This window comes from Rana temporaria, chromosome 7, assembly GCF_905171775.1.
Source record: "Rana temporaria chromosome 7, aRanTem1.1, whole genome shotgun sequence".
Classification (NCBI taxonomy): Eukaryota; Metazoa; Chordata; class Amphibia; order Anura; family Ranidae; genus Rana; species Rana temporaria.
The window spans coordinates 36,899,511-36,915,807 of record NC_053495.1 but is presented as its reverse complement, the minus strand read 5'-3'; the positions used below and the strand labels follow the sequence as shown (position 1 = coordinate 36,915,807).

General features: G+C 41.9%; 1 protein-coding gene across 3 annotated transcripts in view; it reads left to right on the top strand.

Moving 5' to 3' along the window:
- The window catches only part of FLNB (filamin B), a 295,799-nt gene that overhangs the window by 201,591 nt on the left and 77,911 nt on the right, over positions 1 to 16,297 (top strand). For all 3 annotated transcript variants that reach the window (XM_040359221.1, XM_040359220.1, XM_040359219.1), the window contains exons 19-23: positions 6,264 to 6,381; positions 8,436 to 8,698; positions 9,226 to 9,823; positions 11,103 to 11,276; positions 14,886 to 15,048. In XM_040359221.1, the coding sequence (XP_040215155.1) occupies positions 6,264 to 6,381; positions 8,436 to 8,698; positions 9,226 to 9,823; positions 11,103 to 11,276; positions 14,886 to 15,048 (1,316 nt within the window). The remainder of the gene's footprint in view (positions 1 to 6,263; positions 6,382 to 8,435; positions 8,699 to 9,225; positions 9,824 to 11,102; positions 11,277 to 14,885; positions 15,049 to 16,297) is intronic.

Below are 16,297 nucleotides of genomic sequence, written 5' to 3'. Positions count from 1 at the left end.
GCAAGAGTACAGAGCATTCCACCCCATGCTGGTAGAAAAACCAGTTTACGTGAAAGTGAATTTAAAAGGAGACAAGCTGCAGCGTTGTGAAGATATCACATACCGTATTTTCCGGCGTATAAGACGACCCCCTAATTTTCCAGGAAAAATTTTGATTTTGGGATATACTCACTGTATAAGACTACCCCCTTCCTACTAGTCTTTCTGGAAGCTGAGGGGGAGCCAGAACCGCTGACAAACTGGCTTTTTCAAATCTCACTGTGCCATTACATTACATGCCCAGACTGTGCCATTACATTACATGCCCAGTCTGTGCCATTACATTACATGCCCAGACTGTGCCATTACATTACATGCCCAGACTGTGCCATTACATTACATGCCCAGACTGTGCCATTACATTACATGCCCAGACTGTGCCATTACATGCCCCCACATTGCCATCACTTGCCCCTCACTTGCCTCTCACTGTGTCATCACTTGCCCCCACTGTGCCTGAACTTGTTGCCCCCCCCCCCCCCCCCAGTGCAATAACACTCACTTTTTTTTCTCCCAGCGGTGACCGTCCCCCATGCTGCGAGCGCGAGCGTGAATGATTTCAAAGCCGCACCTTCACTTCAGAGTGTTCTGTGATAGGCGGCACACAAATTTTCCCAGCAGCGCCTCTGTTCTTTTTTCCGCTTATCACGGACGTCTTCTCATCTCGTCCAAGGATGAGAAGGCATCTGTGATAGGAGGTACACAGAACAGAGGTCGCTGCTGGGAAGATTTTTGTTCCTCCTATCACAGAACACTCTGAAGAGAAGGCGCGGCTTTGAAATCATTCACGCTCGCGCTCGCAGCATGGGGGACTGTCACCGCTAGGGAAAAAAAAGTAAGTACTGAGACCGTACCCGGCGTATAAGACGACCCCCGACTTTGGATGCATGTTTTTGCATCCAGAAAGTCGTCTTATACGCCGGAAAATACGGTACTCTACAGAAGTTTTCCATTCAGTATAAATGTGTTTTGCACAAATATTCCTCACAATCATTAAAATGGATTGAGATTTACAAGAACAAAAATGTACACGTCACAGTGCTTACTAATTAAGATTAGTGTGGGATGCACTCGCTTTTTTTTTTGCAGTGTCTTATCTCCAGCTGTTCTGTTTAAAGCAGGGGTCTGCAAACTTTCTAAACAAAGGACCAGTTTAATGGACTGTGGGAAGCCAGAGAAGAAAACGTGACTTCACTGGGAATAAACAATGCCTGATCTTTGGAATTGGAGGGAGGAATTGTGCCCCATCATTGGGGTTAGTGGGATGAATAGTGGCCCGTCATTGAGGGGAACAGTTCCCCATCATTGGTGTTAGAGGAATAGTGCCCCATGGTTGATGTCATTGGAAGGAATTGTATCCCAACACTGGTGTCGGTGGAAGGAATAGTGCCCCACTGTTGGTGTCAGTGGGAGGACTTGTGCTCCACTGTTGGCAGAAAATGAATAAATGGCTGCACACCACAACTCATAGCAAAGATCCTTTATTGGACATTGCAAGATGACACCACAGGACAGAAGATTGCCTGGTATACGCATTTCACACAATACAAATGTGCTTCCTAGGTTAATAATCGAGCCGGGGCAGGCACCCACAAGTTTTATTAGGCTTCCATGTCTCTCCTGGAGCGGCAAGTGTTCCTTGTTCACTCCACTGTTGGTGTCAGTGGGAGGACTTGTGCTTCACTGTTGATGTTAGTGGGAGGATTTGTGCCCTATTGTTGGAGTCAGTGGATGGAATAGTGCCCCAAGGGGTGGATAAAAGCAAGCAAAGGACCGCATCTAGCCCCCAGGCCAACATTTGGAGACTGGTTTAAAGGATAACTAGATCCAAGAACATAAATGTAATGTATATTGCAGCTCACCAGTCCTTTGATATGGTGGCTTCACTAGATTTCACTTTCCAGACTAAAAACGTTTTCAGTAAGTACAGAAAATACCTAATGATCCTGCCAGAAATTCTCTTCCAGTGAGCTGGACAGACAGCAGAAATATATTCATTTAGTAAACTGCTAATCCAAAAACCCCTTTACAACTGCCCACCATATGTGTGGCTGCAAAAGGATGGACTTTAATTCAGACAGCCACACATATACAATATAAAGTGGCACCTAGCCAGATTATGGTCAGGTTTAGCTCAAGGCGTAAAGACTGAGCTTTGGTGGGGAGAAGGGTGAAGGTCAGTCTAGTGTCAGGCTGACTAATTCCGTTGTAGTCAATAGTTCTCTTGATCAATACAACTTTACAACCTCCTGTACCAATTGTTACTGATAATCTAAGTATTGATAAAGTCATTTTATGCTACATGCTTTATTTTAAGATCAATTTCATAAATATTGAGAGGATTTTAGATTATAGATTTTGTTTTTAAGAACTTTATCTGCAGAACTAGCCTAAGTGCCCTTTCACTGATCGCTGCAAGCAACATGTCCAGCATGGCTCAGATGTCTCATGAAAGTGCATTTCCTCTCCAGCCAGGGATGCCTGGCCAACTGTAATACTGTATTATATCTGATTGAGAAAATGGCCCATTAACAAAAAAAAAAAACTTCAAAAATGCAACCGTTTATTGGGGTCCACATGCATAAAGTGCTCTTGGATAAAGTACAAAAAGGAATGCATATCCACTGACATTTTGGGACATGTTGCACCTCCTTCTCAAGGTGCCAAACAAGATCCGCCTTGCCTAGCTCCTTGAGAAAGGGGTCCAGCGAAACCCTGAAACATTGGTGGATATACTTTCTTTTTTGCACTTTTATCTCCGAGCACTTTATGCATGTGGACCTCAATAAACCTTTTCATTTTTTTGAATGAGTGTGTTTATTGCTGTGGTCCTTTTTCAAGAGTTTCTCTTTATTTCCTGTTCCAGAGACCACATTGTAACAAAAAAGGAAGCAATGGAAATTTTGCAGGAAGGACACAGCCTTTTTTTGGGGGGAAAAATTACCTTTCCTTTTTTCTTTTTTTAAATGGATAGATGTAAGGTGACCAGATTTAAAAAAAAAAATCACTAGTAATTGCGGCAATCAGCGACACTCTGCCCATCATCACCACAGCCTGTCAAGTCTTTCTCTCCGGGCCCCGGCTACTACTGAGTGGGGAGCGGAGGAAGATCACTCCGCCAGGGAAGGCAAGGAGATAAGCAGGCGGGTGGCCGGGACTTGAGCCAAGGCAGAACATGCGAGCGGAGCGGAATGGGCATGCACCCTAAACTGAAGAAATATTCCCTGTACTCCGACCAGCACATGATCATCAGAAAAGAGGCACAGATAATGGAAAGATATACAAACCACCCCCCCCCCCAAGCTAGTAGGAGCGGGGGGGGGGGGGGTCCAGATTTATTTATTTTTTATTCTGCACTGACTGTCTTTGAAATTGCCCCAGCCCCTGTTTAAATCTAATCCGGGGACAAAACCGGGGACAGACTTGGTCTATGTAAGCATACATCTGCATCTGTCTGTAAGCTGATCCCCTTAATGTGTTGCTAAACTCAGGACCCTGAATTCACTATATCTGGTCTCCCATAGTACACAGAACATGGAAATGCTATTATTTTGGTAAATATTAACTGCTAAATACCCTTTCTCATCAGTAGTTTATAGCAGTCTTGTGACTTCAATCAGTGTCTGGTTAAAGCTTGTAGGAGGAGTTTTCACTCTCCTCCGACTGTCCTATGAGGTGACCCCTGACTGGACAGTGCTGATTGTCCCTGTGCTGATCACATGCACCCTCCAAAAAAATAAATAAACTTTCTAGCAATACACACCAAACTGAACATATCAGCAGTTAGATTGGGGATCAAATAGCAGTATTTACTCAATGCAGAGGATTAACTCCACAGTGAGTATAACAAGCATGCTTTAATGCATATACAGACTGATTTTACTGTTGTGGGTTTAGTAATATTAGAAATCATCAGCCCATATAACCCCATCAATTGTGTGACCATGTTAGTGCTGGTTATCCAATGAAAGTGCTCTGCTTATTACAGCATATGACAGGTTGGGTATATGACACGGCTACATTGTGTTCTTTTTTAATTACAGATCAAATTAAATGAGGTGCCTGTCTTTTTTTTTTTTTTTTTTTTGAATTCTTAAACACAACACACTGATCTGGATAGTGATGACTGGAAAATGTTTTTGGCATGCTGCAGCTGAGCTGTTTGAGCTGTGTATATTCCAGCTCCTTGGCAGCAATGGGGACATTCATAGACCACGCAGCACGCGCGCCAAACCGTACAAAACGAGTTCCCTGTTCTGTTTGGGTGCCAGCAATTTGTAAGAGGACGCTTAGAAATCCATTTTGTGGGCTGCTTTTGTCTAGTGCCCTGGCTGGATGTTGCGCTAAAAAAATAAACATTATGGCTGATTTAAAGTATGTTTGTTTGCAGAGATCAAGAACAAGATTTTTTTTTTTTTGATGCAGACAGAAATCATTGTGGCAATAAGGAATTTTAATAGTGTTTTTTTTTTTTTTTTTTTTTCATTTTGTAAGAGAAGTGGTTCTAGAGGATGATGGGGAAAATAATAGAAAAACATTGCTTGAAGGGAATTGCCTGTTTTCATCCAATATTAAAATAAAACTAGAACAAAGGGCTATTGTGAAAAAGAGAGATTGGCAGTTTAGATGTAAATGCTCCATTGGCTATGTAGTATTAAAGAGGAGAGCTGCTACATCCCACAGACTCATTGGCCCGGATTCAGAAAGAATTGCGCTCTATTTGCGGAGGCGCAGGGCAACGATTTTGCCCTGCGCCCCCGCAAATATTTTGCGCTGCCCTCGATTCACGGAGCAGTAGCTCCGTAAATTGCGCCGGCAAAATTGCCCGCAGGGGGCGGGAATCATTTAAATTAGGCGCGCTCCCGCGTAGAGCGCATGCTCGGTCTGGAAACTTTCCCGACGTGCATTGCGGCAAATGACGTCGCAAGGACGTCATTTGCTTCAAAGTGAACGTGAATGGCGTCCAGCGCCATTCACGATTCACTTACGCAAACTACGTTAAATTCGAACGTCGCGACACGGGAACGCCGGGTATAGTTTAGCATTGGCTGCCCCTGCTATTAGAAGGGGCAGCCTTACGCTAAACACGCCGTACGGAAACGACGTAACTTGTGTACGCAGGGGGCGCGCAACATTGTGAATCGGCGCAAGTATGCAATTTGCATACTATACGCTGACCACAATGGGAACGCCCCCTAGCGGTCATCGCAAGAATGCAGCCTAAAATCTGCGTGGCATAAGAGCCTTATGCCATGCAGATTTTAGGCTGCAGTCGGCGGAACGAGTTCTCTGAATCAGGAGAACTCGTTACGCCGGCGCAAGTCAGCAATTGCGCTGCGTAACTATGGTTACGCAGGCGCAATTGCTTACTGAATCTGGGCCATTGTAAACAGCAGTGAGACTCCTGTCTTGTGTGGTGTCGTGTGTGTGTGTGTGTGTATATGTGTATATATATATATATATATTTTTTTTTTTTTTTTTTTTTTTTTTTAAAGCCCTGATCATGTTTGTATTAGAAGCAGGAGTTTGAAGCACATTTTTAACTTTCCTCAAACTCCTGGTAAAGCAGTCTGCAATTGATAATATGGAAGTGCTGTTCACATTCTCAAAAGATGAAGCCCCTTGCGACTCATTGCTGCACTTCAAAAATGTAGGTTTATGGAGCATTTGAAAAGAATTGAGGCATCTCAACTCCTTCCATTTAAGTCTTTAGTAATGCACAAGGCCACCATCAGGGGGGGGGGGGGGTACAGGCATTACACATGTAATGCCTGTTTTTTTTTTTTTTTGTTTTTTTTTGAATTGCAAATACTGCATTTGGCGAAATTGCTATGCACGTTTTATTTTATTATTTTAATACACCTCTGACCCTCTAATTGATTGTGCTGTGTTTTTTAAGCTCATATGAAGAAAAAATTGTGACTAGAAGCTCTTATGGGTTTAGCCAAGAATTTTTTGCATATTCTTCTAGGTCTGAATTATAGGATTGTTTTAGGGGTTTGTCCTTTGTCTACTTTGAGTTTTAAGGTGTCCCTCTTATCTCAGAAATTTGGGCAATACAGTAACTGAGAAAACGCAGGAGTTTTCAGAATCTTGGTGTGGGAGTTTTTTTATTATTTTTTTTTTTTTACATATCACTATAGTCGCTTTTCTGTACTTGCACCTAGTTTTAATTTAGTAAGCCGCATTGGTTTTGGAAATCATTGTAAAATTGTATTTTTCAGGGTAAAATGAAGGTAGATGTGAACTATGGAGGTGACCCTATTCCAAAAAGCCCCTTTACAGTTGGTGTGGCGGCTCCTTTGGACCTCAGCAAGATCAAAATCAATGGACTAGATAGTCGTAAGTAGGCATTATTGATGTTTTTGAAAATAATTTTCAGCAAAACAATATAAATCATTACTATAAAGTAGTTGTAAACCCTTACATATACCCATTGAAGTGACTAGCCTCAGGCGATATACAGAGATGAAACAAAGTCACAAAGTGGGGGGCAGGAATTTGAAGTTGCACCGTGCAGATCTCTGTGACAAGAGTTGAGAGAGCCGATTGGAAGGAAGGGACCCCCTCTTACACAGGAACAGAGGTGATGCTGTCAATCGCAGACTGCGTGCTGGAGCTTCCTCCTCTGTCACCTTTTTCTCTTGGTGTCAGGGAAACTTGTCAAAAGTGATTTATGCTGATGGCAGAGGAATAAAGCAGCAGAGAGAAATGACACTTGGTGCTCTGGATTGAGACAAGTACATACTATGGAGGAATATGGTGTGTTCCTCTTTCTTGTTTGAAGTATACAACCACTTTAGGTAGGCTAATTTTTCAGCATAGATCCTACTTGTGGGTATATTTTGTATTTCAACATATTTATTTTACAGTCTTTCAGCCACTCTAAATTGAAGTCATAGTCAATGAGGCGATTAAGTTCGCATTTGTTTGCGCTATATAAGTTTCTCACTCACTCACTCACTCAACATCTTAAATGTCCACCCAAAAGTAATATTTGAATTATAACTGTGTACCTGCTTGGCTAAGTCACCCTATAACTTTTTATACATCATGGTTATGTTAGGTTGGAAATATGGCAAGGAATCCCACTACTATGTTCCTGTCCACCTTTGAATGTTTAAACTTCTATTGCATTCCCAGTAATATAAAATAAAGTAAATCCAACAGGGACAGTGGGAACCCTTCATTATGAATCCAACAAGAGAGTACACCAACAAATCCAAGCACATGTATATCACCAACAGAATGCCTGAGAGATATAAAAAACTAAAGTGGTTTATTGCAACTTTCCTCCTGCCCATGGCTTGGATCCTAGCTCTCTCGAAAGCTACAACCGCGGAAGTATCATCAGAAACCAACAGACTGCAGTGGTGGGTTCCTTGTCCTGTTCACTGTGCTCTGTATTATTCTACTGGCCATAGCAGCCACTGCGTGAAACCACATCGCTCAGCAAGGGACTAGATCTACAACACAATGTTTTGGAAGCTTACAATTCTTTATCTGCTGTATCTCTTTATCTCTTGAGAGAAGGTCCCAGGCAATGACAACATAGTCACTATAAAGTATAGTCAAATACTAACTAAACTTGCACCCGCCCCCATTCCCTACTTCCACCCCCATAACTACCCTGTAAATGAAGGATGTCTATACTTATGCTGTGGGCAATCTGCTCTGGTCACATGATCTCTCTAGTGGCCGGCTTCAGTGAACTGGAGAGATTTCCAACAGCTGCAGAGCTTAGACATTGAGTCACCCATGGGCTTACTAAGGGAGATCCATTGTCTGTTGTCCTTCCTCTACATTGATGATGCCGCTGGAACCTGATCACGTGACCAGACCAGAGAGGATTTAGAATAGGTAAGTCTGCACATCTTTCCTTTCACAAGGTAGATAGAATAGGCTTAGAATGGGGGGTGGGAGTACTTTTAGGCTTGGTTAGTATTGTGCTGTAATTTCACTTTAAAACCAGCATCTACCAAGAAATAAAAGATCAGTTTGGATGGACTCTGTAACCAAAAAAGGGAATTAATGGGTCCTGAAGGTGTGGCAACCTATCATGGTTTAGTTATGTGGTTTGTACTGAAAGTGTTTTACATTCAAACTAATGTAGAAAAACATTAAAACTTTGCTGATTTGTGTTATAACCTTTTGTACAGCTATTGCCTGAACATCATCATGCAAAGCTTAACTTCAAATTAATTGTATTTATGTGTACATTGTAATGGATATGTAGATAACATGGGTTAGATGGAAGAGTGATGATCATCTAAGTCCAATTTTTTATTCAGTCTTATGTAAGTGCAATATTTACTGGGTAGTTTCTGCAGTAATGTCTGCACAAATGTAAGTCGGTCGGTTATTGTTTGATAAATGTAGCTTATCCTTTTTTTCAGGAGTGGAAGTTGGTAAAGACCAAGAGTTCACTGTGGACACCAAGGGGGCTGGTGGACAAGGCAAACTGGAAGTGAAACTTACCAGCCCAAGCAGAAAAGTCATTCCTAGTGTGATAGATCCTGTACCAGGGAAGGAAGCTAGCACAGTGAAATATATCCCAAAAGAGGAAGGGGTATATAACGTAGATGTAAACTATGATGGCCACCCAGTGCCAGGAAGTCCTTATACTGTGGAAGCCACTCTACCTCCTGACCCAACAAAGGCAAGCCAGAATCTTCTTAATGTTCATTCTCTTCAGCATTTGTCAGAATTGTGTACTCCTCTATAGGCTAATCAGACGAAACAAAGCACCAGGCTTTTTATTTTTTTTAACGCCTTGTATCTTAAACCCCTCAGATGTTAGGACTTTGATTTCTCCATAGAAACTTATTTGACAAGACAATGGTCTTTCATATTATTGCCGTCTACTTTATTTCTTTACCTGTCTGTTCCTTACCTACAAACTTGTTATCTTCAGTCCTATTGTGAGTTATTAGTGCCAAGATCAGCCAATACAAAAAATACTATGTCATGCAGTTAAGTTTTTCATTATTAGAGTCTCCTATCACAGCCTCTATTAGTAGCAAAAGAATGTTGTAATGTATTATGATGTTAAATAGATTTTAGGCAGAAGTACTTTTTAGGTAACGTCAGTAGCCTTCAATAATTAGATCTAAGCATCCTTCATGTATATGTTCTAATTCAAAGCTGTTGAGTTTTTGTAAACCCTAAAACCTTTTCACTTTTTAGGTTAAAGCATATGGGCCAGGCCTTAAAGGAGGACTGGTTGGCAAGCCTGCTGAATTTTCAATTGACACTAAAGGAGCAGGCACTGGAGGTTTGGGCTTGACTGTTGAAGGTCCATGCGAAGCCAAAATTGAATGTTCTGACAACGGTGATGGCACATGCTCAGTTTCCTATCTGCCAACCACACCTGGGGAATACTTTGTGAACATTCTTTTTGAAGAAACTCATATTCCAGGTTCCCCATTCCAAGCTGAAATTGAAATGCCTTTTGATTCTTCCAAAGTGGTTGCCACTGGTCCTGGTTTGGAGCATGGCAAAGTAGGAGAGGCTGGACTTATTCATGTAGACTGTTCCGAAGCAGGCCCTGGAGTTCTCACCACAGAGGCAGTGTCTGATTCTGGATCCAAAGCTGAGGTCTACATTCAGGACAATGGTGATGGAACCCATTCTGTCACCTATGCTCCTCTGTTTGCTGGCATGTACACATTGTCTATGAAGTATGGAGGAGAGAAAGTGCCAAAGTTCCCTGCTCGTGTTAAGATTGACCCTGCTGTGGATACTAGTAAAGTCAAGGTTTTTGGACCTGGTGTGGAAGGCGAAGGTAAGACTATGTAATAGCTTGTACCGAAAAGTCACAATATCAGGGTAGGTGGAGAAATTGTAACTTGTGTCCCAGGGAGTCTTAAAGTGTTTGCAGACTTTAAATATGTTTTGATATGTTGGACATTATTCCTCACTGTATACTGTCTTCTTAAGCAAATAGTTTTTTTGCATATCTGTCAAAGTTTCTTACCTGGAGAATCTGCTGTTCCTTTTGCAGGCTGATAACATTAAAGTGGAGTTCCACCCAAAAATGGAACTTCCACTTTTTGGAATTCACCCCCCCCCCCCCTCCGGAGTCACATTTGGCACCTTTCAGGGGGAGGAGGGAGCAGATACCTGTGTAATACAGGTATTTGCTCCCACTTCCTGGCATAGATCACAGCTGTGATCGCGGTGACCTGCGCCACTTCCGGCGCCTACTCTGTCCTCCCCAGCTGTCTTCTGGGAGGCACACAGGTCTCAGAAGACAGCAGGGACCAGTGAGGATGTGCAGCGTGGCTCGTGCATGCGCAGTAGGGAACCAGGAAGTGAAGCCTCAAGGCTTCACTTCCTGATTCCCTTACAGAGGATGGCGACGGCAGCAGCCAAGAGCCAACGGACAGTATTTGTAGCTGCTGGCTTTTAATAAAAGAAATTTCGGCGGACCTCCGCTTTAAGCCACATTTTGTGCACGTTCCATCAGTTGTCCCAGAGCTGCTCATTGTCTAGACCAGGGATCTCCAAACTATGGCCCCCCAGCTGCTGCAAAACTACACGTCCCCGTGAGGCATTGTAAAACTCTGACATTTACAGATATGGCTAGGCATGATGGGATTTGTAGTTCCTGAACAACTGGCGGGACATGGTTTGGAGACCCCTGATCTAGACCTTTTGTAGTTTTGGATGGCGTTTGAAAAAGGAATCTCGGCTCTCAGCTGTCTACAGTATATCCTTGCTAGGGAGTTGCACTCTTTGTCCTGACCACTGTCTCTAATATAAAAAGTGATGGGAAATCCAAAATGTTAGCATTGTCACAGAAACAGGAAGTGACAATTGCCTAAGAGGAAATTTCACCTTGCTTTGGAGCAATTTCCTAACTTCCTGTTTCTGTGAAATTGAAAGCAAAGCTCAGAATTCCAACAAATAAATTGACGGGTCTAACTATTCCCTAATCTTGGCAAAAATTGGCTTTACATAGACATTAACTATACAGTACCTAACCACAAATTAATTAATACATGTGTTTGCTGTACAATGGTATGACACTCTCTCTTTTATTCAATCTTATTAATGCACAGGAGTATTTAGGGAAGCCACAACTAATTTTACAGTGGATGCCCGACCTCTGACACGTACCGGAGGAAATCACGTTAAAACCAAAATCACCAATCCATCTGGAGGAGCAACAGATTGCCTGGTTAAAGATAACGGTGATGGGACTTACGAGGTGGAGTACACACCTTTTGAAAAAGGTAAATGGTAAAAACAAAGCTACATGATCAAATTTAATAGATGGCGTGGTAATTGTAAACCAGTATAGTGCCTACTGCAGAACAAAACTCGGCTTTTTATAAACCTTAAACTCATCCCATTTTAGTACATGCATTGCTGCGAGTCATTACTTGCAGCTTCACTTCCTGGTTCTCTACTGCACATGCGTGAGTCGTGCTGTTCTATCCCACTGGTCCCTGCTGTCTTCTGGGACCTGTGTGTCTCCCAGAACACAGGGGTGGGGGGGGGGGTTGTAGGAGAAGGTGATGGATGTGGCGTAGGTCGACCTATGCCCAGAAGTGGGAGCAAATACCTTGATTACACAGATATCTGCTCCCTCCTCCCCCCTGAAAGGTGCCAAATGTGACACTGGAGGTGGGGGTTCCGAAAAGCAGAAGTAAAATTTTTGGGTGGAACTCTGCCCCTTTTTGCGATTCGGCACTGCGTCGTTTTAACTAACAATTGCGTGGTCGTGCGCCGTGGCTCCCAAACAAAATTGACGTCCTTTTTTTTTCCCCCCACAAATAGAGCTTCCTTTTGGTGGTATTTGCCTCTGCGGTTTTTATTTTTTGCACTATAAACAAAAATAGAGCAACAATTTTGAAAAAAAAATCAATATTTTTTACTTTTTGCTATAATATCCCCAAAAAATATATACATATTTTTTTTCTCAGTTTAGGCCGATACGTATTCTTCTACATATTTTTGGTAAAAAAAATCGCAATAAGCGTTTATTGATTGGTTTGTGCATAAGTTTTAGCGTCTACAAAATAAGGGATAGTTTTATGGCATTTTTATTATTTTTTTTTTTTACTAGTAATGGCGGTGATCAGCGTTTTTTTTTTTTTTTGTGACTTCGACATATCGGACACTTTTGATACCATTGTAATTTTTACAGCGATCAGTGCTATAAAAATGCACTGATTACTGTGGAAATGACACTGGCAGTGAAGGGGTTAAGTTTGACCTAATTAGTGATTCTTACTGTGTGGGGGCGTGGCTTGGCGTGTCACATCACTGCTCGTCGTCCCCTATGACAGGGAGCAGACGATCAGTGACAGTCTGACTAGGAAGCACGGGTAGTGGTTTGTTTACACTTACCTATCCCCATTCTTCAGCTTTGTTACCCGATCGCGGGACACCGGCGGTGATCGGGTCTCGCCGGCGCGGTAACAGAGTACCCGATAGGGTCGCGAGCGCGTGATCTACGGCTGTGCACATTAAAGGGGTACGTACCTGTACGCCAATATGCGCAGCGTGCCATTCTGCCATCGGCGTGCGGCGGTCGGCAAGTGGTTAAAAGAATAATTCAGCATACAATTCCTATAGGAATCATTTGACTGGTTGTTAAAATAAAAAAACGCCAAAAACAAAGGAAACATTATTCATTCCATATATTTCCAAACTCAAAGACCCTGTTGTCATCAATTTCCTTATACTTTAAATTTAATGAAAACAAAATGTAATTTAAATAAAAATAGACTTCTATGGCATTTCTAGAGGACAACGGCCTTAACTGAGTGTATTAATATGCCGGTTCTTGTTTATGACTTACTGATATTTTCCTGTTATAGTTTCCGATTTCACATAGATAGTATTTCTGTAACCACAATGTATAAAAAAAAAAGCGAACTGGGATTAGAAAATATTGTGGTTTGGGGTTACTGTTCTAACACTAAAGAACAAATAGTAAGTACTTTTTCCATGTGTTTGTTCTGTACTCCAGCAGTTGCTGAGTAAAATAAACAATGCGTACACGTGTAGCTCACCCTGCAGCAGATATTGCGCATAAGGCAAAGTGAATGATGCAATTCAAAATCTGGGCTTTACAACCTACCATAGGTAACTACAGATCCTTTTCAATAACGCTTTTGTCAGCCTTTGTTCCAAAACCTTTAGTCCTGTCACTCTATACTCCTAAACCAGAATTTAGCCAAAAAAAGGATATCATTCGCTTATCGATCTTCCAAACTCTTTAAAAGACTTGATTAGGTAGAATTTTTAGGAGCCAATCAGAAATACTCTTTTTGTGTATTATGTGGAAACCCGGGATCACCAGCTAAGCAAAAACGGGCAAACAGAAAAAAGTTTATCCTTGGCGATTGAACAAAAATAGACATCAATTTCTAGTACAAAATAAAGGCTTGGCTTGCCGTCAGTCACTATTATCCCTTAACAGGGTTTTTGAAAGTTCCCGCCTGCCTCTGGGATCCCAAATAGGAGGACTCTACAGTTCAGTAACCGTGTCCCAGTCACAAGCTTGTCCACGCTGCTTTGTTCTGCTATTCTCCACCTCAGACACGTTCTGGTGGTTTTCTGTTCCTTTCTTGGACATGACTGCAGATGGGTTAACTCCTTTGTGACCAAAGTCCCTGTAGTCAATGTTGGAGGCTCTTTCTTACCCAAAGTCTCTCTGAGCCTCTAAATTCTGGGTCCCAAATGAGGACTTTCAGTTCCAGAGAGCACACTAAATCAGTCCTTCTCTGCCTGGGCTACCCTAGAACCCTTTCCCCTGTATGGGCATGAACCCCTGAGTATTCCAAACTGCATACTAGTTGTCTCCCTTAAACGGGTTGTAAAGGTTCATGTTTTTTCACCTTAATGCATCCTATACATTAAGGTGAAAAAACATCTGACAGTTACGGCCCCCTTTTTACTTACCTGAGCCATTTTTCAACCAACTGTGGGCGGGCAGGCCACTATCGCAGTCTGTTTTATTCTGCGATGAAATACACCTACCTGACTGCTTCCAGTCTTCAGTGGCATGTAAATTGATCAGCTCAGCTTAGAATGGCACAGTCTGTGTGCTGGGATTATTATTATTATTATTATTATTATTATTTAGGTACTTGTATAGCGCCTTAAATTTACGCAGCGCTTTACATATACATTGTACATTCACATCAGTCCCTATCCTCAAGGAGCTTACAATCTAACTGATGACCAACTTCTGCACAAATGCAGGAGTTGCATTATCCCGTGCCAGCCAATGGAGCTTCCCAAAGACCAGCACCTGGGGAGAAGAGGCTGGTGCCAGCGAGGGACCCAGATTGTTGGAGAGGAGGTAAGTAAAGTGACTTCAGTTCCCCTTTACCCTGGCAGAATACCCTGAAGACTGCTGCTTTTAAATGTTTCTACATCCTCTGGCGCATACCGTATGCGAGGAAAAATGTGGCATAGGTGGAATGGATTTCCCAGCAACATTGTTTCAAAGATGCCAGAGAGAGAGGTTGGTTACTATTGGCACATTGCAAGTCCAAAACAAACATATGAAAAGGAAAAACACTGGAAATAAGCATTTAAAATACCTGATTTTTTTTTTTGTGCCTTTACTTGCAATTGTTTTATTCGCTGGCAGGGTCTCTTTAATTGATTTGAACTTTTCAAAAGAAAAGGGTTGCTGTAGGCTCTAGCGTAAACTGCCCTAGTGTGACTTTACATAATATCAGTGGAGCGTTTTTGTTCTCTTTTTTTTTTTTTTTTTGCATTTCTATTTTCACCACTATACAGTAATGGGTCCTTTATCCAAAAAGACTGATATCCTATGAGAACAATAAGCAAATGTTTATAACTGAAACTGTTTTCATTAGGTGCCCACTCTGTGAAGGTGACGTATGATGATGAACCGGTTCCCAAAAGCCCATTTAAGGTCGGAGTGACAGAAGGCTGCTACCCCTCTCGTGTAAAGGCACAGGGGCCTGGGCTGCAGGAGGCACTTACAAATAAGCCAAATGCCTTTTCTGTGATCACAAGGTAAAATTAAAAGCTTTACTTTTTATGAAATATCATTTAAGAATGCTGCACATTTTCTTTTCTTGTTTTTGATAGAGTGGAAGAATGTTAGTTTCTGTTGGGTTTGTATTGCAGTCTGTGACCCCATTATGAAGATATATATTTTTTTTTTTATCTACCACCACAACTTTACACTAGAACAGCAAATATAAAGTTTTAATGTTTTCCACTGTGGAGAGATTTGTTATCCCTTGCGGTCCTGTGACACGGGACAGGCAGTGTGGGGGAAAATCTCCCAAATGGGGACACCAGCGGCAGTAACCCAAAAGCTTCCAGAGGTTCACAGAACAGAGGTTCAAACACTTCTCCACTCAAAAACTAAATATAACATTTTGATTAGGGTTTTTAAAGTGGAACTTTACCCATAACAAAATGATAAAGATAATGTTCTTTAGCAAAAAACATACATTCTTTATTAATAATTATGCTACCAAAATTAGTGTTTTCTGTAAATTGCCTTCAGCATTGCTTCTGTTTATTCTTGCTGGAAACTGCCATTTTGCTGAAGCCCAGAACCCCTCAGCAGCATTAAATCCTTAAAATGTATGCAGATCGACCTTTGCAAATTTGGCAGTGCCTAAAAATTAACAGCAACTGAGCATGTGCAGAGTAGGATGAGACTGTATTACTGGATTTTAAACAGTATAGACACTTATTAATGTTCTACAAGGTTATCCATGCAAAAGGGGCCAGCCTGAAGTGATATAGTAGCGCTTCATTTTCTGACCAAAGTTCAACTTTAAAGTGGAGTTCCACCCATAAATATAACATTACATCAGTAGTTTTAAAAAAAATGTCATTAGTCCTTTACAAAAAGCTTAATGCTTCCTAACCTACACCGCACAGACTCCTGGGAATGTAGTGGGTGTAACTTTCCAGGAGTCTGTGCATTCCCCAGTCTCAAAGAATCATGTGACTTGGACAGCACAGGTGCTGAAACCTGATCTGACACTGCTTGTGCAGCACTGAGCATGTGCGAGATTTGCAAGGCTGAAATCCAGGAAGTCATACAGTCTGGCTTCATGATGCACACACTTAAGATGGCCCCAGTCAATTTCTATTTTATAAAGTGTCTAAATGCTGTAACAACCTAACAAAACGGACCTTAGTTTACAGACTAACTTTACTAGAATACATTAAGCTTGTGTATTACAGGGGTATTTATATTTAAAAAGTGAAATTGTGGCGGGTGTATTACAGGGGTATTTAT